Raw genomic sequence first — 22,789 nt, 5'->3', positions numbered from 1 at the left:
AAAACAATATCTTCAGCAACAAATAAAAACACAAAGTCCTACAAAAGATTGTACTTTCTACGTGTACTGCATTTTGCATGAAGATAATTGATAAATTAAAAATTATTTACAGAAATTCTTAATGAAATTATGGATTTTGAAAGCATTCTCAGAAACAGCACATCCATCTTTAAATCTTCAAAATAAGATTTAATGTGAGCATTTTGCTGACCATCTCCAGAACCTTCATTTTAACTCTGCAACAATGTGCCCCTGTCCTCTTTCAGATCCTGGTCCATGTAGGCTTCCTAACAGAGGAGTCCGGAGATGTTTTCAGCCCCAAGGTGCTGAAGGGAGGACCTCTGGGAGAGATGGTCCAGTGGGCCGACATCCTGACTTCTCTCCATGTTCTGGGACACAACCTCAAGATCTCTATGTCTGTCAAGGAGCTGCAGGGGTGAGATCTCTTAATGCAAACTCAACCGAACCTGTGTCTGAGTGGGTGTTTTTTGTGAAAATCCACAACTTCTCATTCATCAGTGATTTCGTGTTTTTTATTTGTGTATTAAGACTCAATCTGAACACGTACTAAGAAAAGCTAGAAGGTGAATGATTTCACCCGTTAACTACAAGTAGCTACATGACATCGATATGGGGATGAATCCGACAGAGAAACACATTTGTTATTGATCTGCACTGTCAGAGCAAACAGCAGACAGCTCCATACATGCAGCTCTACAAATGGCACCTTAACTTGTTTTAATATTGTATAAATAGCATTCAATAAAGTCTCAGTTGTGTTAAGTTATATTTGTGATGTTTATGAGGAAGAATCCAAAATATCTACCTCCAACTGACCCCTAATGACAGCTGTGACAACAAACCAGTGACCTTCTGAGATCGTCCTGTTATCTTTGTGTATTCAAAATGTGAAAGAGCTTTGCACTTTAATTATACCTCATCCCCACTTAACCCAGTGATTAGACATGGGGGCTCTAAGGTTCTGTTGATTTGTCCCTGTATTGATCTCATATTGATAAACTCCAAAGCTTCCTTGTCAGTGGGACTGCGTTGGTGTGTCTTTTTATCCCTCGTCAGCACGCTTACATGTTTCTGCTGACCGATACAAGTGGACAGACACACACGCCCACACACACGAAGATGGATGTAAATCTGCCATGTTAGAGAAGAACCCTCAGGCTTGTACCCGTCCACTCTGTGCTATGGTCGAGACTGAATAAATCGCAGAGGTTGTCATCCTCTGAGAAGATGGATGTTTAACGTTGTATTGTTAGAATTATGAATAGGTATATTGTAAGGAGACAACTGGCTCATACTGGTCGACGTCTTTTTTCAGCCTTGATTGCGCCAATAGTTTTTCTTTCTGCCCTTGTTGATCACTGCTATGACACAGGTACGGAGCATAGATCAATGTAATGATGCCTACAGAGACCCTGCTGTTCTCGGCATTTGAGAGTCTGCACTGCCTGCGACAACGCTCACAAATCATAGAAGAAGTATTGTATTGATGCCCAGCCTTTGGCAGTCATTTTGTAGACATATAACACCTCTGTGGGGACCAGGACAGAGTGAGAAAATCTCGTAGAATTTTATACTTAAAAAATGGCTTTAGAGATGGCAGGCACATCCACCAGCCTGAGATCACTTGTCAGATTTGAAATGGATGGCAGGATCGTTTTTACTGTGTACGTGTCTCTGTAGTGTCTTGGGACCCACCTTTTAAAAATCGGCCTTTTGCACAACCTAGACTGAAAGGTTGCAATATAATCTAAGTATGAGCATTTATTTTATCCACATTTCCCACATGAAATGGCTTTCAAAGAGCAACCATTTGGATCCTGGCTCAATCCGTTATAAACACCTGGAAGACATACCAAGTCTACTTCTCCTCCCTTCTATTGCTGCAGGAAAATAGAACAGAGAGCTGGGTTACACGGTGTGTCGAATTTATTTATTATATTCTTGATTTATCACTCTTTGCTCTCACGTCTTTCATTTTTCTCCATTCCTGCCCTCAGTAAGACACAACACTGGGAATTAAGGTTGAGTTAAGGCAGTGAAAGCAGTTTGGCTTTCACAAAATAAAATGTCATGTTCATCTTTCCAATCTCCGTCATGTCCCCCTCAAATCTGTTAATGGTTTCATTGATCTTTGGTTGCTCGCTACAGGGAGGCTTTTATGCTTTTCACAGTGACCCTGATGCTAACACGTTATAGGTGATAATGTAGTACTATTAAAGGGTCCACTCAGTTAAACCATCAATGACAAAATCAATTCTGGGCAAACAAACAGCCCTTAAAATAGGATACACTGATTTTATCTGTCACTGGCATACTGAATGTGGCATGGTGTGTAGTTCAAATTTGGCCACTATATTTACTGCATTAACAACACAGCTACAACTACAGTACTTTTCGATTTGAGAAGCACGAGTATTGATTTTCTTTTTGTTGGCCGCGTGAAATATACAAGGGGGAAAAACATCAAACAACAAACCAATCAGAGTATTCTCTTAATACTAAAGTCTGCTGCACCGCACCATCTGTTGTAAGATTGGACACTCGGATATTGTGTTTATGTACTCTTACGCCATGGTAGGCATATTCATTTATCATCACATGTCAGTAAACAGGGAAAGAAGCTAGGCACCCTACATAACACCTTGAATATCTCAAAATGAACAAATGTTCAAAATACATAAGAGATCCATATCAAAATGCACATTCATAAATATTGTTCATTGGTTGATACTATTACTATTGTATATTAGTATTTCCCAACAGTTGTCTTGACCTCATTGTTGCTGCTGGCGTTCATATCAATTGTTTTGGGCAAATAACTGGGAAGTGCAAGTTCAAAATTTGACACTATAGTCATTATAAATCTCAGATATATTTCTCTCCTACTAGCCATGTTTATTTGATTGTTACAGCACTCCAGTGTTAAAGTGCTTTGTAAACCTGCTTTCTTGCACTTATTCTCAGTATTGTACATTTCTCTTGGCATACTTCCTGCTTTGTCCTGAGAATGTCCAAAAAGGCGTACAAGGTGCTAGACCTTTCCAAAATGTGTTTCTCTAAAGACACACTTCTGATGGACAGAACTAGACAGATGAGCAGACAAGCAGAGATGTAGACAGATATGCAACTCTATTTACAGAAAAATCTGGACAGGCTGGCCAACCGAGACGACTGGAGAACCAGGCAGACAGACAACAATTATCCCTAAGAGGCTGCTTAGTTGAAGCTGAGTCTAAACACAGATTTGGAAATTACTTTGCTTTCTTTTTGTGCTACACTGACCAACATTACAACAAAGCTGAACAATAAAGTGCCTAGGGTCAGTTTTTCTCAACCATTCATCTTCCATCTCCACCGTTTGTGTGTGTGTGTACTGTATGTGTGTGTCTGCAAATAGTTTGTACATTTCTCTCCTGACTACATCTGAGACTGTGATTGGCTTAGAAGGAAGCAGAGGGTACCTGTAATTGGCCACTGTGGGGATGATTAGGTATAGACTTGTTGTTGTTTCTGGATATAACGTACACTGTGATGCGTAGTTCCCAGTCAGCACTGCAGTTAGGTGGCTGCACATTAGGCACTGTGGCTATAGACAAAAATGACTTCTCCATTTAACTTGGAATGCAATAAACTAAATTCTAACCGTGTCGATGAAGAGGTCTTTTTTGGGGGAAGCTCTTCATATATCAGTGTGACTGTTTTGTCTTGTGGCCTGCAGGACATAATGATACAGGAATCCTTTACTTTATTCTTTCCTGTGACAGTGCAGAGACACGCAGTATCGCAGTCTCAGGGCTGTCACTGTGCAGATGGATGATGTGAAAATGTTCATGCAAAAGCCTGTGGGGGAGAAAAAGAAGAAAGGAGAGTACAGCAAAGTGCTGAGTGAGCATCTGTGGAGTCCAACCAGGGACTGTCAGTATTCAAATATGCAAATATTTTTGAAGGCTCACTGATTAATGCCATCCCCTTGTTTCAAATCTTGGCCTGTTCTTCATGTTTGCGTGAAGCAGAAATTTCACACCGCTTCTGCAATTTATGTGCCCACACGGAAACCTAGTGGAATTAAATTCACGTTTTTGCATCTCGGCTTCTCTGCTGAGTATGTACTCTACTCGCCGAGCAGCTTGATGGAAATGTACCTGAGTCTGATGCCAGTTAGATTGGCAACGTACCTGAGATGTATTAATGTGTGAAGGAGAGAAGACAAGCCTCTGCCTGCACGTTCCAGACTATGGGCTCCGAGAACTGCATCTGTCGTTGCAAAGAAGGATGGTCAGCATCTTTGTGTCTTACCCTGTCAGTATTGTCAATTGTAGTATACGCATCAGTAATACTGAGATGGAAGAATGTGGCACAGGATAAAACATAATGACCTTTTGCAGTGCACACACATCCCAATATAGACACTGAAGAATTCGTCATTGTAAAGTAGCCGGGAACAATGATTGTGGTGGCTTGTGTACAAATCAATATGTGTGAGTGTAATGCCTAAAACATTTGAATGTGGCATCACAGGATAAAAATGATGTGTGGTAAGTAAGCAGAATTGGAAACAATATATATATATATAAATTGCTGTGGTTGGAAAAACAGTGCAAGTTTAAATTCATCAGTTATTATTGAATTCTTTCTTAACATTTTTCACTGAGCACAGATGCACCGTCAGGGCTGGCAAGGAAAGGAGTGCCCCAAATAAGCACCGTTTGGCATATTGTGAGATGACAACCATAAAGTCCCTACAGTGCATCGACAGTACTCCACATTCCTCCCTAGGTCCCCCCTCCTCTATTCAGCCTATGACTGATTTTGCTAGTTTGGACTAGTTTGGGGATACCTCACATATATTTTTGCCTGCCCCCCCCCCCCCCCCGACCTTGGCTCACCACTGCTGATGGGTACAAACATAACTGTGATATCCAAAAACAAAGCTAAAACATAAGTAATCAGACCTAAGTTCCTTGAAGGTGGTTCACTGCTTAAGTGCTGTTTATTTTAATGATTATAATTAATTGATAATTTTTTGCCCAACTTATATTTGTTGCATTTCATATATTTTAGTATTGAATGGAATTGAATTATATTTTAGGCAATATATGAATCAATAGAAGAGATGGGTTTGTGCCCTGACACTGTGGCTTCCACTTGGATTTTGTCTTAATAACTACCTGCTTAAAATCACCTTTCAGACTCTACTGTAATGTGTGCTAAGAATCATATCTCACACATTATAAGTGTAACACCTCTTGTTTGGTTGCAGCCGGGGACCTTTATTGCATGTCATAACCTCTTTCACGCCCCTTGCTTCCTGGCTGTCTCTCTACTGCTATCAGCCATCTATAAAGGAAAGCCAAAAACGGAAATAATTAAAAATGTCACACGCCCTCCACTCCATCTCTTCCTCATTACACAGTCTCATCCCAACTTCAGGTAAGGTCTTGGTTGCCATGGAGATCAGACTCCAGGCTAGATGGGAGGGTTGGGAATGGAAAGACACAGAATAACATCCAATCTACAGTACAGTAAAGGAGACAGAAGAAGTAGTAGTCTTCTCCCAGTTATGTGTTTTGCACACCAAAACACACACACACGTAAATTAAAAAATAAACTGCCATGTACAGACTGGCTAGATCGAATAGAGTTTCTTGTTTTTCTGATTATTTTAGTGATTTTCTTCTCTCTTTTTCATTCTGCAATTGCTCCTGCAGTTGTTACATTGTTGTTGTTGTTTTTTTTATAAATGCTGTTTTATTTTCAGTTGTATCTCTAGACAAGCCTATCTCTAGTAGATGTGTCAAGTGTTCTTAGTCCACCAGGAGACTAGATAATTGTAATTTTTACATAACCTTTACCAGTTCCTGTAAAGGTCATCTCTTCACAAATCTCTTGCACTTTAACTTTTATCTGTACTGTAAAACCTCTTTCAGATTTTTATGTGCCTCTGCTACACTCCTGGTATTTATTTATTTATTTTTATCTTCGCCAGTCTTTCACAGATTTAAGTCCAATGGTAAAGACAGACTGTTACCACTCTAACCCTCATACTGCCGTCACGTTTATTTTTAGTTTTCCCCCATCTCCTCTTTCTTTGCTACTTCATACATGATCACAGCAGGAATCTAAGTCTCCTGACAGCTTCCTGTGTGCAAAGGTCAAATCTGCTGGTTAGGGAAGTTATTGTTTGGACAGCGCATCAATATTAAAAGCTTATAAAGCCTCTGGTGACAAGTTAAGTAAAGCAGAGCAACAGTAAGTGTTACTTTTGGGTTGTAAGCCAGTTGAGTGGAAACGTTGTGTGGATTATAAATCTACTTGTTGGTCTAGTGAAGCTCCATCTGGCTTGTGTGAGAGAGGAATTTTACAGGAATGGTAAATGGCTTTGTATTTATATAGTGCTTTTCTACCTATTGGTACTCAAAGTGCTTGCATGCTGTAAAAGAACCAGTGCTAGCTTGCATCATAAGCTTATGGCTTTAAGTCTAGCTCTTTGGTTCAGAAACAACTCGCATAACCCAAGAGAATAATGCTTAAAGACCAATCCACTGATGTTACGTAATGCCTTATAAAATTGGATTGGTCTTTAGATCCTCTCAGTCGCACACCTTTTTTCTGCATTTTTGTGAGCTTTAGTCTAAATATCGTGTGCTCTAAGACCTTGCAGTCACACGAGTGAGTTTTAGATTGACTAGAAATGTCCTTTGCCCATTCAGCTAAGAAAATGTGTATTTTCTCTCAATTTTTCAAAGCAAAGTTGCAGAGTAAATGTGTGGATATGAATTTGTAAGTGGTTGTGGGAGTTGTTTTTGTGACTTCTAACACTATTTGTCATGAACTGTCTCTGCTTTTCCATAAAAAGGCCACGAGAAGTCACACTCTCCCTGTGCTTTATAAACTTGCACTGCCTCCCTCTTTTTGTCTTTCTTTATCTCTTCACCCTGTGTCATCTCACATCAACCCGATTCCCTCACCGCCTGTAAAGTTCAGCTTGTAGCGAGACGGGGGTCATCGACTTTAGTTCATCTCGTTCTCCTCCATAGGTTGGCTGCCTTATTATTTACCTGCCCTAGAATCCTCTTTGATACCTCAACCTGGATTTTCTTGCTTCTATCTCACAATTAGGCCATTATCACTTTCCTTGGATTGCTGTTTTCTCTTTTTTCAAAACTTTAGTGCTTGTCTGTTGCCTCTGTTGTGCAAGCGAGCAACTAAGCAGGTTTAGGGAGAAACAACTTCTAAAGCAGCTGACTCAAAGCATTATTATTCAGTTGGGTGTAAATGCAGGGGAGAAGCATTTCCTATTAAAAATGTCCAAACTTTAAGTTACGAAGGTAGCACATATCCGATGTCTTTATAGGGGAGAACCTGCTGAGGTGTGTGAAACTCGTGAAGGGACTTGTGCAATACCTCCCTCCTTAAGGAAACTAGCACATTAACATTAATCCGTTGTGGGAGGGGGATGTTAGAGTGTGTGTATGCGTGTCTTTGGAGTATGTGAGACAGAGTGTCAGCTCGTCTCTTTGTAAACTAGAGCGTTCAAATGAACGGTGTGCTCAATCTGCATCATTTTGTCTGCCTTTAGTGACTACGTTAGCAGAAACAAACCACTAGCACTAACTCCTTTCCTCTCCTCCCTTTCCTACATCCCACCCCCCCCCCCCCCCCCCCCCCGTTGTGTGTCTTCTAATCTTTCTTTTGCTGTCTTTGTCTCTCTGTTTCTTTATGTTTTCTCCCTACAGCTGTTCCCCTTTAAGCTCAAATCAATGTGCTTGTTAGCGACTTCCCAGATTTTTAGAGCATTTCATCACCCCTATCCTTGCTCCTAACCCCCCACAGACACACGCACGCACGCACACACTGCAGTGGAACGAACACTTGATAATGACTTCCCATATCCTTTGACTCAAATTTGAAGAGCTTGGGGGGGGGGGGGGGGGGGGACAGCTTCAGCCCATGGGTGACTTCGTTTTCGTTAGCTGTGTTACTGTGACTCACATCTCCACATGACATTACCTCTAATTGGTCTGCGTGACACAACTGGGGCTTGGAAATACAAATAGGACAAAGTGCTGCGTATGCTTCTTTAGCTGATATAGCACAATCCTCACTGCACTCCCATGGATGTGTGTGTGCTGAGACAGTTATCCTTGTAAAAGATTATTTCTAGACCCTACACCAGGGGACAGTTTTATAAAATAAATAAGGCCTTTGTCAAATAAATAAATAATGTGGTGACATACTGTATATCTGGAATCCTCTACACTCTCAGAATTCTCTGAACCTATCCAACCATTCCGATGTGAGTGGTCTTTAAATGTACTATACACACTACACCGTCTTGTTTCTCAAGATTCCCTTTCTGCAAAACTCCCACAATGGACCTAGCATCAGCACTAAAACTTGTGCCTTCGGTCTGTCTCATTGTATCTGAAAGGGACAAGTAAATAGAGAAAGTATCCAGACATAGTCTATGTTTTTTATTTGCCTGTTTTTTTTTCCCAGTTATAACTTGTCAGTGTGGCTGCCTTAAATAAGGAGGGGTTTATCACTGAAGATAAAGTTTCAGTGTAAGCAGTTTTGGCACATTATTCCATTCCAAGAGTGTATGAGCAGAAGAGCAAATGCCAAAGAGAGAAAGGTAGAGTTGTGCCTATGCAGTGTGGAGTATACAGGCCATTTCCACCTTGGTCTTCATACTGCCACAGCTGCCTTCCTTGCAGAAAGGCTAAGGGAGGCCAGTCTCTGTTGACTGCAAGGCCAAAACTGTTAGCTCTGGCAGAATAAAGTGAAAGAAAAAGAAAAGCTAGAAAGTGGATGTGAGACAAGGTGTGTGTGCTCCACAGGTATATGTGTGTGTTTCTTCATCCCCGACCCAGGTGCTGAAGACTTTTCAGCCCTCTTATTGTGGAGTAGAGGCAGGGGAGGAGAGTTTGAGCAATGAATAGGCTCCGTGGCCTGGGGACACGTTAAAACAAGCTCCAGTAAAATCAGCCTTTTCTCCTTCAAACTGGATTTCTGCCTGTAGCAGACATAAAAAATAATTAAGGTAAAATGCACAAGTAAGACATCTTGCTTTTCTTAAATGTTTTGTCCATCTGTCTGACCCACTGCAGCCATCTCCCCTTCACTAAACAAGCGGTTATTGAGAAAGCGTTAACTCAGATTTGGCTCATCAGCTTAGCAAACAAAAGGAATTATTCATCTTCATCTCATCTGAATATTGAAATACACAAATATTTACACAATAACAGGATCATCTGTGATTATTAAACTGTAGACCAACTGATCAGCACGATTCAGGAGAGGACAGCTCTGTACGATGGTTTGTAGTTCTTCCTAGCTCCCTACCCTCCTCGCTACTTGTAGCTGTAATCGTTTTCCATTTTCAAATACAGAATACTGCTCTCTGTAGGTGCATAACATATGTGCCAGCTGGCCGTCAGCAGTCTTTGTTGTGTGTTCAAATGCAACTTTTTGTTAAAGACATAGTCAATGTGAGGCAAGGGGACATCAGTCTTCATGGCTTCGTTGATAAAGCCAAAAGGTGTGTGTTACGCCTCCAGTTTTACTCAACAGAAGCAAAACGTTATTGTGCTAGAATCCTGTTTTAAACTGAAAGACAGTCATTGCTTATTTCATCACTTATTTTGACGCAGAAATGCCTTGATAGCCTATAGTTCTCAAGTATCATGCCTGGTGTATGAAGTGAAGTTGAAGTTTAAGATTTTCTGTTTGAATGATAACAGATCTGCAAAATATATATAATTGAAATTATGCTAATTATATGATGGGTTAATTAAATTAGAAACTTATGAAAACAGTTTTTCTTCTTGCACTGACAAGTTTGTGCAGACAGGTCTTCTATATAAGTTTGGTTATTTAACGACTGACTGAGACGGCATAAATGGTAACCTTGTGGAATATCTAGCACAATGTCACACTTACTGTAGAGCGCAGCAGAAAGAACTCAATCCATTCTTGGGTTAAGAGAAATAATGAACTCTGGCTTGAAATATTATGAACCACATAATGGTTTTTAATTGGCTCACAGTGCAATGGTGCATGACCGCTACTGATAAATGACAATGCAGCACCTGCACTGCAAGCACATAGTCATCCATTTTGATGTTGGGAAAGTAGGCAGCCATGCACTGAAAAAAAAATGATCTCTAGTTACATCATCAGTCATGTGCATTATACAATACTTATAATAGAGGATAATATACACTGTATGGTGTTCTCATATTCCACTTCCCGTCCTTAATTTTACCACAGATTTTTACTTTTGTCATGGATTTGCTATGTTATAACATTATGGGTCAATGTCAACTCTCTATTCTTCATCTAGTCATTAGAACATTTAATATTATCTTGGGTAAATTGACATTGAAACCATGACACCAATTTATTACGTCTTTGTCAAGCACTGCTGAAATGGGCTCAGAAAACCTCTTATTATGCACATTTTCCTTTAACAAGCGTGACAGGGCTTGTATGAGAGCGCTTGTTGTCTCTACTTTTGCTGAAAAGATAGAGCGGCTGATGTGAGCAAAGTCAAGCTTAATTGGGTTCTGCCGCCTACGTACTCTACCTCATAAGGCGTCCTTGGAGTTATCATGTGAACCCAAAAGATTTTGCTCAATGACGCTGTCAGTGTCTCCTGTCATAGCAGGGTTCAAACTGATCTCAGCACGCCTGATGTGTCTGTGCCCTCTGCAGGAGAAAATGGGGCCATTTTAAGGCAGTCAGGCTTGAAATTAGGCTGAGCGAGGAAAGGTGTTTATTGCACTAAACCTAAATAGATTGCTGTCTCTTCTCTCACCTTTACTTTTGTCTCTGATTTCCCACTTTGTCTCACTTTAGCCATTTCCGCTCTCTCTGGTTTTTGTGGCAAATTCTCAGTAATACCTGAACTCAAGGACAAAAAGTCAGTTTTAAAACATGCCGGCGGACCCTTTTTTTTTGTGCAGACAAACGCTGCTCTAACAGCATCTTTGAAGCTCATTCACAGCCAAGCCGTCAGTGTGTTTCTGCTCTATTTGACTGATGGAGAAATTGAGTCCAGAACATCTCTTTCTTACAGAAGCCTGGAAAAAATTCAAGCATGAAATCCCAGAACACAATGCTATGCCAGATATGAGATAGTGTCTGTGTTAATAACAAAATCTTTTTATTAGCTGAATTTGATATCCTAACCACTAAGCAATATAATTTTTCTAACTCAGCAACTTACAGTTGCAATAGATTAGATTTTTACTTTAACTGTAACTGTAATCCGATAGGGCAGCTATCCACAGCACCACTACAACTGCTGGTTTTTGCCACTGACAGATTGCTCAGATTGTCATTATATGTGACTGACAACATTATGGAAATCATTCCGGCAGAGATGTAAGTGTGTCTAGCATGCAGCAGAAGGACAACACGTAGTAGGTGAGTTCTTGTAAAAGACATAACAGGAAAGAGTGGGTAGAGATAGAACACAAAACAACAACGGTTTTGTGTTGGAACATTTCCAGATTGTGGGTACACAGTGTCACAGCTTTCACACTCTACTTTACATGGACACACTGAATTGTGGCTAGTTGTGCCACAAATGGACAAAGCACTCCAGTCCATTTCGACCAGGCTTATCAAATAGAAAGAACTCCTAAATGCTTTTACCCAAAGGAAAATGCTTTTCCAAAATATTTGAGACCTGAGGCAGACAGAGTGGATGCAAATGTATTGGCTTAAGATATTTCGTTGACCTTGCATGAAAGCACAACAGGACAACATCAGAGACAGTCAGTAAGCCAGTAGCATAGACACAGTATCAACTGATTAAATCTTTGGCAAAAACAGGCAGTTTTAGATCACGTAATTTGATGTGGACAGCATGTCCATTTGCCATGTACCATTCTTGCTAAATAATAGTCTGATACAAATGCATGTGGGGAAAAAAAGTAAATCTTTAAGAATCTGGATGTTATTGGGTAAATTGAGTATTTACAGTACGTCAGGATAGTAAGATGTGTGTTGACATTGCTACTATGATTAAGCATGTAAAACTTTTTTTTGTGTGTGTTGCATGCTTATTAGTAAGTAATTCAAATGACAGCTGAAGCTGATAGAAATGATAGAAAGGTTCCTGAATACTTGATCATGAAGTGTATCAGGAAGATCTGAGTTTAGATCTGAAAGCGGTGCTGAATCAAATGTCATACTTTGCCAGAAATTGAAAGAATGGGTGTCACTAGATAGCAATGACTGCTGTTTTTGATTGGCTGTCCGTCCCCCATAACGTCAGTCATTCTCCTGTGGTTTTAGCTTTATAACCACAGCACACTATTTGTTCTTTGCTCCCAGAAGACTAGAGTCATAATTGAGTGTAGAGAAATGTTTGGGGGCATTTTCAGAAGCTACTGATAGTATTGTGTTTCATTAACTCTTTAATTCTGTGCCGCTGTTTCTTTCTCCCCCTTAGCTTTACCTTTTGGATAGTTCACCGCTATATTTAGGATCATATGAGCTCCTCATGTGAACCAACTGCTTGTTAAGTAACGCTTAACACTCAATCCAAATGATAACTACTGAGGAAACAGTGGTCTTTGGAAAACTTGTCTCTCTTGAACCACTGTGGATGTGAAAGTCTAATTTCAGGAAAGAGCTGGAACGCCATTGAGGCAGCTGAGTTTGGCCTCACAACTCATCGATAACTCAATAAAATTAGTTTTCTTTTGGTGCACTGGCCTGTCAGCATGGTAATATTAATGAGTTCACTTTGTGTTTGGTGGGATGTGGAATGGCACTTGAATGCACACCACCACTTGACTTCAGATGATTTGCGAGCGCGTTAGCTCCATCACATCCATCCGTATGCATGAGTTCGCTTCACACTAAGGCAAAAGGCATCTGGCTGCTGTATCACTTGACTGCCACTTCTGCTTCTGTTTTATTCCTTCCTGAGAGCTGGTGGCAGGTCTCAAAGTGGATTTATCTAATCTGTACCATGTGTGAGAGCATAATGATATATACATGCCAAAGTATTTATTTACACACCGTATACAACCCTATGTGTTTCCGTACGTGTTTTTGTACGTTGTGCGGTCTCACACACGTATCCATGGGTGTGTGCACGCATTTTCGATCCCCATGACTTCCTCCGTCACAACCAATGCCGACTCTTATTCTTCTTGATTTAGAGGGATTAGATGAAAAGTTGCTGACGAAGCCAAAAGAGCAGGCTGCCTGACGTCTTGGGAGACAAAGCAGGAGCTGGCTTTATTAGCAAAGGGTGCATATGCAGTGTGTGTGTGTGAGTGTGTGTTAGTGTGTGTAAATACATTTGTCTGTCAGACCTTGGAGGCTATCCAGGTGTATTTTCCATTCTGCTTGTGAGCTCTCTTTCTCTTCCTCCCCAACTGAAACACTTATACATATCCTTCCTTTTTTCGACACTGATATCCTCCATTCTTCTAAATCTTTTCCTGTTTTTCGTTCTCTTAATCTTCCCACACGGCGTTACCTTATTCCTATGGTTTTGCCGCCTCCTCCGTCCTCCTCTCCTGTCCCCCTCTTCTCTCCTCCTGCTCACATACACCGTTTCCTCCTTCTCTCTCTGACTACGTGCCCCATGTGACTAACTTGTCACTTTTTTTCTTTCACCTCGCTGCCCTGTCTTTTCCCCTCGCTCCCTCTCACTCCCCCCTGCGTCTCTAATTCTCCCACTCTCTGCTGTAGCTCTTCATCTGAGAATTTTATTATCTCTGACAGGAGTGTTGAATTTTTCCCTCTTCCTTCTTTCATCTCTGATTCATCCCTCCCTCTGCTGCACTCTCCCTCTCTCTCACCCACTCTGTGTGTATTGGTGTTTATAATGCCTTGCGGCTCCCTTATCTAATGCACCCTGCCATGCCTGATAACTGGGGCCTGTCAGCTGCTTCAAGCCTGTGTGCATGTGTGTTTCGGATGCACATGACCGCTTGTGTGTAAAAGATTGTGGTGAACAGTATGAACGTATCTATTTGTGTGTGTGTGTGTGTGAGAGTTTCTGCAAGTGTGCTACTTTAACTATCTTTATGAGAACCCGTTTGAGTTTTAGACCATCAGAGTGAGGACATTTTGGGAAAGTGAGGATATTTTTGCTTTGGAATGACCCTTGAAAAGGTTGTTTGAGGGCTTGGTATGAGATTGGTGATGGTCAGGGTAGGATGCCAAGGAATGTGTTATGTCATTGTATGTTCTCACAAACATGGTGATATAAACGTGTGTGCGTGTGTGTGTGTTCGTGTGTGATAACAAAATTTGCCAACATGCACACAGATTGCCATCCCCTGGGTGTAATCACAGGCAAATGAGGAAATGGATGTTTGAGAGTATGATTACTGCGCGTGTGTGTGAGAATTTACAAAATATATATATTTTTATTTTTTGGGCAGGTTTTTCTTTTACATTCTACACTAGCGACACCGACACATGCACACACACACACACGCAAACAAACACACACATACACCCTCACATCGCTGAGGGAAATTCTTGACATCTAAAGTAGACTATTTCTCTCTAAAACAGGAGAATTATGTTGCTTACAGCTGGCTCCAGGGTCCACACATAAGAGGATCAAGCTGCCGTTGCGCAAATTTGTCATCATGTCACGGTGATAAACACAACCAAATTCAGCTCTGCTCATTTTATGGAAGAAACTTTGTGATGTTACCTTATGCAACAGCAAGGCAATATTTTCATCACATCACACCTAGGACTAAGACTTTTCCACCATTCATTTTTTGCACTCTGAAATCGTTAATAGTCAGTTACGGTTATAAATATCTACACAATTTCCAACCAGGTACACACTTTATCTGATTAGATCTGCTACACAAGTTGTTTTGATAAGAAGTTGCATTTCACTTTCACCCTCCACTGCAGTTTTTTGGTCAATAAAATAAAATGAATATACAACCTAATGTACTGTACTACTCTATATACTGTAATACAAAACTCACAGTTATGCAGACCATCAATCAGTTTTGTCACGTTTTTTAATGATGACAGAACAGACACACACACACACACACATTCACACTCTGTAATGTTTCTCACAGTCTCAGCTGATACTGTCCCATTCTCACTGCTGACCTTTTCTCACCCTCTGTCAACCAGGACAGTGAAGATGACATTAGCTGACAGCACTGACTAGATTGCCCTTCAGCTCCTCAGGCAGACACACACACACACACACACACACACACACACACACACCACAGACAAAAATGAGTACAACAGAAATGTAAGTATCTGTATGTATGTATGTCGTTAAACTATAAATAAACATATAACTATGTTAAATGTGTATAACTATTTGTGAACACAACCAGTCACACTTCCCAGTAGCCATTAAGGATATTCTCCACTGAAAGTGGTCTTTCCATCTCATACTTTCCACTGAACGATATTTATGTGCATTTTTAACACAAACTAATTTGAAAGTCCACAAAAACATTTTCAGCCTGGCTGAGGTGGGAGAGTTTGTGTATCAACCAAAGCAAATTGCAGCAGAATGCAGTGATTTAGTGAGTAATTTCTGTACATCTGAGCTAAACATCCACAGAAGCTTTCACCCCATTGAAAAGAATAAAAATAAGACAAAAAGATTAGATCTAAATGAAGGAGAACGGAGTGCAGCTCAGTTCAATTCAATTCAATTGTATTTAAATGGTGTTAATAACAATTCAGATTGTCTTTGCAGAACCCTGAGGCTGAAATCCTCAGACCAAGCACTGAGGTGACAGTGACAGAAAATCTCCCTTTTAACAGGAAGAAACCTTGAACAGAACCCAGCTCATATGAGGGGCCCATCTGGGCTTAGCTAATACATGCATACATACTACATGCTCTACAGCAGTAGCACACAAATGAGTGGACAGTAAGAGAGAATAAATTAGACAAGAAATTGTATGTTCATGGTGCGACTGTGGACAGTGCATCATGGGAAGTCCTCCAGATTTTGCACATCCTTCAGCAGTGTCGTTATAGCATTGTACATATCCATGCTTCATAGCCATACCATAAAAATCACCACTTTTATATTATGCCATATATGCCACATATTATTATACTATTACTATACTATTACCACTATGACAAATTAGCAGTGCTCTTTCTTTATCCTTTTTGCCTCTCTTTATTTATTTACTTGTTTTACCCCCATCTCCCTGTTGTTTTCTCCCTTACATGCGTATACCTTCCAGATTCACCGGTATCACTGTGCACCCACGCAACACAGCACAACCTTACACACCCACACAGAGTACATAACCTCCTATGTTTTGTAGCTGTTCTGTAACAGATGACTCAACATTGACACACATGCACGCTGACATGGGACAGCTATGCGTCACCTTCTACAGTGGCCACAAACCACTGAGCAGAACTGGCAAATAGTAATAGCAAATAGTTATCTATTAGTATTGGTATTCAATGAGCAAAGAATTCAAAGCTTTTATGTGGACAGGGGGAAGGAACGTCAACTCTGAAATGTAATGTATGTGAATATAGAATTTAAAGTCCTAATTTATTAAGAAACCAATAAAATGATTAACTTCTTAGGCTGAAGGAGAACACATCTTGTCACAGTTGTAATATGAACTTATGTGGTTGGCTTTTAATAACACACTTGTGAAACGTAAATCTTTAAATCGTATAAGATTGATAGTATGTCTCTATCACCCAGCTTTATTTGGAGAAAAAAATGTTTAGCAGAGGCAGGACTTTCTATATGTACGGGAGCATAGCCCACTGGAGTTGTCTTCTGATCTAATAAACTCAACACTTCAGTTTGATTAATGGCTGAAGCTGATTAATTGCTTTTGCCATGCCCTACACATGTCCTTGAATTTCCAATTTTGCCTGTATTTGTCAAGAGGGAACTTTTCTTTGATAAAAATGTTTCATGAGCACTGGGCCGTGTCACAACACACTTCAAACTGTGGTCCACCATGAACAAATGCATGAACCACTCTGCAATGACAGGTCTATTTTTCTGTAGGACAGCTTTAATTCAAGCAGACTATCCAGATTCAGAGTACGCTTTGAACTGATCCCAGTATGTGCTGCACTCCTGCATGTTCTCATCACGGTATTGGAGTTCCTATGTGTATCTTTGTGCATGCGTGTCTTCATTGGAAGAGCTTGTTGATTAGATGCCAAACAAGAGACAAGAGAACCTTGGGTAATTGGACTCCTATGAAGCCCTGCATGGAACATGAATTGTGTCTGGGATGCCTGCCATCTTGTGTGTGTGTGGGATGTTGTGGGGGCCTGTTTTTCATGGAATACTAACGTTGTGAGTACATTTTGGGGACCTTTTGGCTTGTCCCCACATATTTTTGAGTGTTAAAAGTAGTTAAATCTTTATTTTAGGGTAAATGATACTGCTAGGTTGTTGTTAGGGTAAGATTTAGGTTTAGGCAGTTTGTTGAAAGGGTGAGAAGAAGGGGCTAAAAAATGCATCATGCTAATGAAGTGTCCTCACAAAGATAGAAACACATGTTTGTCTGTGTTTGTCACCATGTCCATTGCCAATGTATGTTTGAATCCTCAGTTGGTTTTGTTTGTTTTTTGTCATTCATGCATGTTTTAATATGTTGACATGTGTCAATGGTAATATCTACAGATCAGACATAACATTATGACCACCTTCCTAATATTGTGTAGGTCTCCCTTGTGCCTTCAAAGCAGTTGTGACTCATCAGAGAATGGACATGGGCCTTCTGAGGGTGTCCTGTGGTGTCTGGCAACAGAATGTTGTTAGTGGGGGCCTTTGGGTCCTATGGGTTGAGGGGAGGGGCCTCTGTGGATCATCCCACAGATACTTGATCAGTTTGGGATCTAGTGAATTTGGAGGCCAGGTCAACACCTTGTGCTGTTCTTCATGTTTTCTGAGTTGTTCCTAAACTGTTTTTGTGTGTGTGCCTGTGTCAGCCTGCATCCTGGATGGCTGCTGCCATCAAGGAGTGTCATTGCTATGGGGTGGGGGTGTCTGGTCTGGTCTAGGTGGGTGCTACATGTCTTAGTAACATCCATATGAATGCCAGGTCTAAAAGTTTCCCAACATTGTGTTGTCACAAGATGGTCAACGGTATTTACTTCTCCTGTTCGTGGTCATAATGTTCAGCCTGATCGTATGTTTTTGTAGTCTTGAGGCATTCATAAATACAGCCTGTACACGACAAACACTGACATACACTGATCATAGACACACACTCAAACACAATAACAGAACACCTCACCTCTAAAATAAAGTGTATTTACTTTTTTTTTAATTTTTATGACATGATAGTGTATTCTTCCAGTCTATAGTCCAGTCTTGTGAACAGCTGGCAAAACTGGTATCATTCCTAGATAAATCAACTCTCATATAAAGGAGACGCTTTACTTACATGGATCATGTTTAATCTTTATATGTGGTAATAGCACTAAATATTTTGAACAGGTTATATGTTGTTCGTATATTTGCTGTATTTTTTGTCAAAATATAGTCAGCAAATATAGCATGTAGCTGTAACGATGACTGTGGCACGAGTGTCAACAACCATGTTATTGCACATAAAAATTGCGAATTTTATTTTACAGTTCATCTTTACATCACTGTGTTAAACCATCTTAAGCTTTCACATCTTTAAATATTAAATATGAAAAAACATCTGAATATTCAGTCCGTATGCTCCATCATCAACCCAGAGTGAAAACGGAAAAACCTCTGTACATTCTGCCTGATGAAACTGTAAATTAGAGCGTCAATAACATCCTTATCGAACCCGAGGAACCTTTTAATTACAGACAGAGCCTATTATTGAGCAGTGATATATACCACTCCATGATGCAAAACTTCTAAATGTCTAAATAAAGCTGTAGAAAGCTCATCTTAGTACATCCTCTCCGAAACGTGGCTGGTTCTTACTGAATGGATGCTCGGAATAGGCTTCTATAACTAACAGAGCTGTCCATTACCTATAAGGATGAAAGCAGGCATTGTATCTCTAATGGAAATATGACTAATTAGGGGCACTGCATTCCAGGCAGAGTGCACACTTGAAATCCCATCATGCTATTTCATGTGTTACAGGGCTCCAAACTTGCCACTTTCTAAAATGCTTGGATGTAGGCACTGGTACAGTTGCAATTATAAAAACCTGCAGTCAGTCAGTGACATGGTATTGGTTAAAATGTAAGAGTCTTGTGAAACTATTATCAAATCCACTTAAAAAACACTTTTTTAATTTAAAGCAGTGAATGCTCTGACAAATAATGTACACTAGTTTTAGAAGCAAGTTCTATTTGCTTGGTTGCAGTGTTTTACTTTTGCTGCGCTTGTTTATACCTTTACTTTTTGAAGGCTTCAATAGAAAACAGGATAAACTCTTTAGCATAAGGCATTTTTATAAATAAAACATCTTAAAGGAATACAAAATAGCTCAAATGAGCTCCACCGTAAAGTGCTTCAACACTACATTCTGCTTTGACATGTACTCCTTGATTAAAATTAGCCCATAATAAGTAATCACTCTATGCATGCTCAGTTATAATGAAAGTAATGAATAATGCAAAAGACATGAGGACGTTTTTAGAACTTTTAGTAGGACAATTGCCTGATAATGCTTCTGTATTTTTATTTTTTTTAATTTAAATAAGGTTTTCAATACAGCACTTTCCTTTGTAATCTTTTGCTGTTAGTTATTGATACTTTCACTGGAGGAAAAGATCTAATTGCTTCATCTGCCTTTCACTTTCAGTTACATTAATGTTGCAATATTTCTTATGACGTTGCTTATACTATCTAGTTAACAGCTAGTTGTGTCCTAGGTTGAACATAAGCTGTACATTTCCTGGTGCATTTAAAAATAAAATCTGTCACACAAGCCAATAAATACCTGGAAAACTGATTTATCTGTGGGCTTCCTACTTCATAGTGCAAAAGTTCATTCGAAGTTGTGGAAAAGGCAATTTGACAATATAGTGTTCATCCTCAAAAACCTAGTAACATTTGTTTACTCGTTCATCTTAGTACATCAGACTAAGCACTCCTGACCTATATATGTATGTAACAACAGCATGCGGCTTCACGGCTCCAGTACCTTTTTCATTTTTCGTTCAATCCCTGCATCAAGCCCTTTCATATGTGTGCTTTCACTCCTGTATGATCACGGTTAACAGCTGTCAGCAAAGCTCATGTTAGTACTGTTTAACACCACTATCAAATTTTGGATCTGCTTTTGGATAAGCAGCGCAGCCAGGGAGACTCCTGTAGATGTAAAACTAGAATAGCAATATGAAATTCACTGGGGGTACAAATCGTATTACATTCTCCATTAGCCTTTGGCCTCATCTGCCACGGAAATAAGAGCTAAGTAAGAGCAAGCAGACCACTCACAGGTCAAATATCCAATAGCAGGTCTGTCAGTGCGGTAGCAGAGAGGCCCACAGTCGATGAATGATTAGAAACAGAGTCAAACAAGGATGTGAAACCCGACACAGTACACCACACACTCAGACAGAATACCTCTCGTCTCCTTTGGTTTGCTGTGTGTGTCTTGAAAGTTTTCTAATAATTAAAGTAGACTTTTGTGAAGTGAAAGGACTAGGACTATATGTATCAATAGTCAGACATGCTGATGTTTGAAACTCACAACTAAACTAGTATATCACGCAAACACAAGCCCCTATATAGTTAAGATCCGGACACACGTTTCACACATGGACTGTATTTTAATATGGGCAATGCGTCCCCACTTTCTCACATTGGCCAAACTCCTGCTATTTTCCAGGGGATACAGGCAGCGCCATCTTGTGACTTTGGAAACAGAGTCTACACGGTACGGTCCAAGAGTGGAGCCACGGGTGCAACATTATTGATAACCTGTCCACACTTCCAACAGACTCACTCGCATTTTTGTTTAACACTTTTGTTTAATACTGTCCTCTGCTCTACCTCCACCAGTTACAAGGAAACGTTGGATTATACACTGTACTTATTTATTTCTTTATTTCATACTCTCACATTCCTACTGGACAGCTTCACAGCAGTGGTTGACATGGCAACTTCTGTTGTTGCTAATGTTACTCCTGCAAGGTACAATTCAGATAGATCATTACAGATTCAGCTCTTTTCATTCAGCTTGTTTGAATTATGTTTTTCCAAAGGCCTCCTCGGTGCACCCTGGCTTAACTTTGATTGAACTCTGCATTACCCGTGCGACACTATCTGATCAACAAACACACTTTTTAATTCAACTTTCTGGCTAAACATTTTAGTCTTTGTGCCACTCAAGGGTCTTTCCCAAAACAAGCGGGGATTTAAACAGCGAGGGGTGTTTGAATATTTCATGGCATTATATTATTCACCATTGCTGTCACACAACTTAAGTTCAGACAGGCACAGCATAGATGCTGGTGGTGGTCGGTGGGCAGCAGGTGGTGTTAGCTGTGGCTGATGGAGCCCTCTGCTGAAGACACCTTTGACAACTAGGAGGAAGCGGAAATGGTTGCATGATCAATGGCCAGAAAGCAGACTGACAGAACGGCAATGGGTTTAGAGAACAGGGACAATTGACTGATTGGCTCAGAGAACGCGGGCAAATAGATCATTGGACAAGAGTGGTGGTGTAGAAATAGAGAATGGGGTGATTTTGATAGCATGGGAAGCAGAAGAATGAAGATATAAATGTATAAATAAATAAATGTTCTCGCAAGTTAGTCAAAAGGAAACCGAACCTACAAGGACAGCTCTTCCTTACTGAACCTTTCACTTGAGGGGGACTTTCTGGTGTCTTTATCATTTAGCACACAATACAGGAACTTCTGGACTAATTGTGACCAGATCCAGTTCAACAAGTGTGAATGAGTGTGACTGTGGATCATTCAAAGCAACATAAACTGGTAGTAACTGACTTTTATCTTTTTTGATATGAAACACTCCCACAGGTTCGATAATCTTCTACACCTGCCCATGAAAACATTTGACACCCAGCTAACATTACTATATGGTCTTGTCTTAGTCTGTTTTCCTGTAGCAAAAGCAAACCTTTTTTTCGTGTGTGTGTTAGTTAATAATGAAGGCTTGGATGCAGGCTGGAGAGCGGTGGACTGTGCTCGCAGTGTCTTCTCCGTCTGTCATGTTTTCTCTGCTTGTATAAACTGAGCGTTTTATTTGTGTGTTGCAGTTTCCTCGGCGTGCCCCCAGGCAGAGGCAGCTGCCCACTCACTGGTCCGCTGCCCTTTGACCTCATCTACACAGACTACCACGGCCTGCAGCAGATGAAGCAGCACATGGGACTCTCGCTGAGGAAACACAAGTCAGTGGATGTGAATTGTGTGTGTGTGACTGTGAGTTTCAGCGTCACCATTTTCTCCCCGTGTGTGTGTGTGTGTGTGGGTGTGTGTGTGTGTGTGTGTGTGTGTGCCCTTTACCTGCGTATATTTGTGTGGGTGCGTGTCAGCAATTTTCCAGGCAGGCGGGTAGCTTTATTGGCTGTGTTTATGGATTAATTGTTGCTGGTAACAAGGTGTACATGTCTCTGTCCAGATGTCAGACTGTAACTCATTCGGCTTGTTAAAATCACACTCTCATTTAGTTACACAAACAAACAGTTGGGCACGCAGACACAGTTACACTCCCTCAAGCCATTTATCTCCATCCAGTAAAAAAAGTGTCATACATGTATGATTTTACATGTTGCAGTGAGGAAACATTGCCACCTGCACACGCACTAACTGTCATTGCACCACC

General features: G+C 40.5%; 1 protein-coding gene across 1 annotated transcript in view; it reads left to right on the top strand.

The window, feature by feature from the left end:
* LOC311508634 (alpha-1,6-mannosylglycoprotein 6-beta-N-acetylglucosaminyltransferase B-like) overlaps positions 1-22,789 on the top strand; it is a 110,458-nt gene that overhangs the window by 59,747 nt on the left and 27,922 nt on the right. The window contains exons 8-9 of the mRNA XM_084573493.1: positions 267-436; positions 22,224-22,355. Of these exons, the coding sequence (XP_084429619.1) occupies positions 267-436; positions 22,224-22,355 (302 nt within the window). The remainder of the gene's footprint in view (positions 1-266; positions 437-22,223; positions 22,356-22,789) is intronic.

This window comes from Chelon labrosus (assembly GCF_963514085.1).
Source record: "Chelon labrosus genome assembly, chromosome: 2".
Lineage (NCBI taxonomy): Eukaryota > Metazoa > Chordata > Actinopteri > Mugiliformes > Mugilidae > Chelon > Chelon labrosus.
Note: the sequence above shows the minus strand (reverse complement) of the source record. Positions and strands in the feature narration are given on the sequence as shown.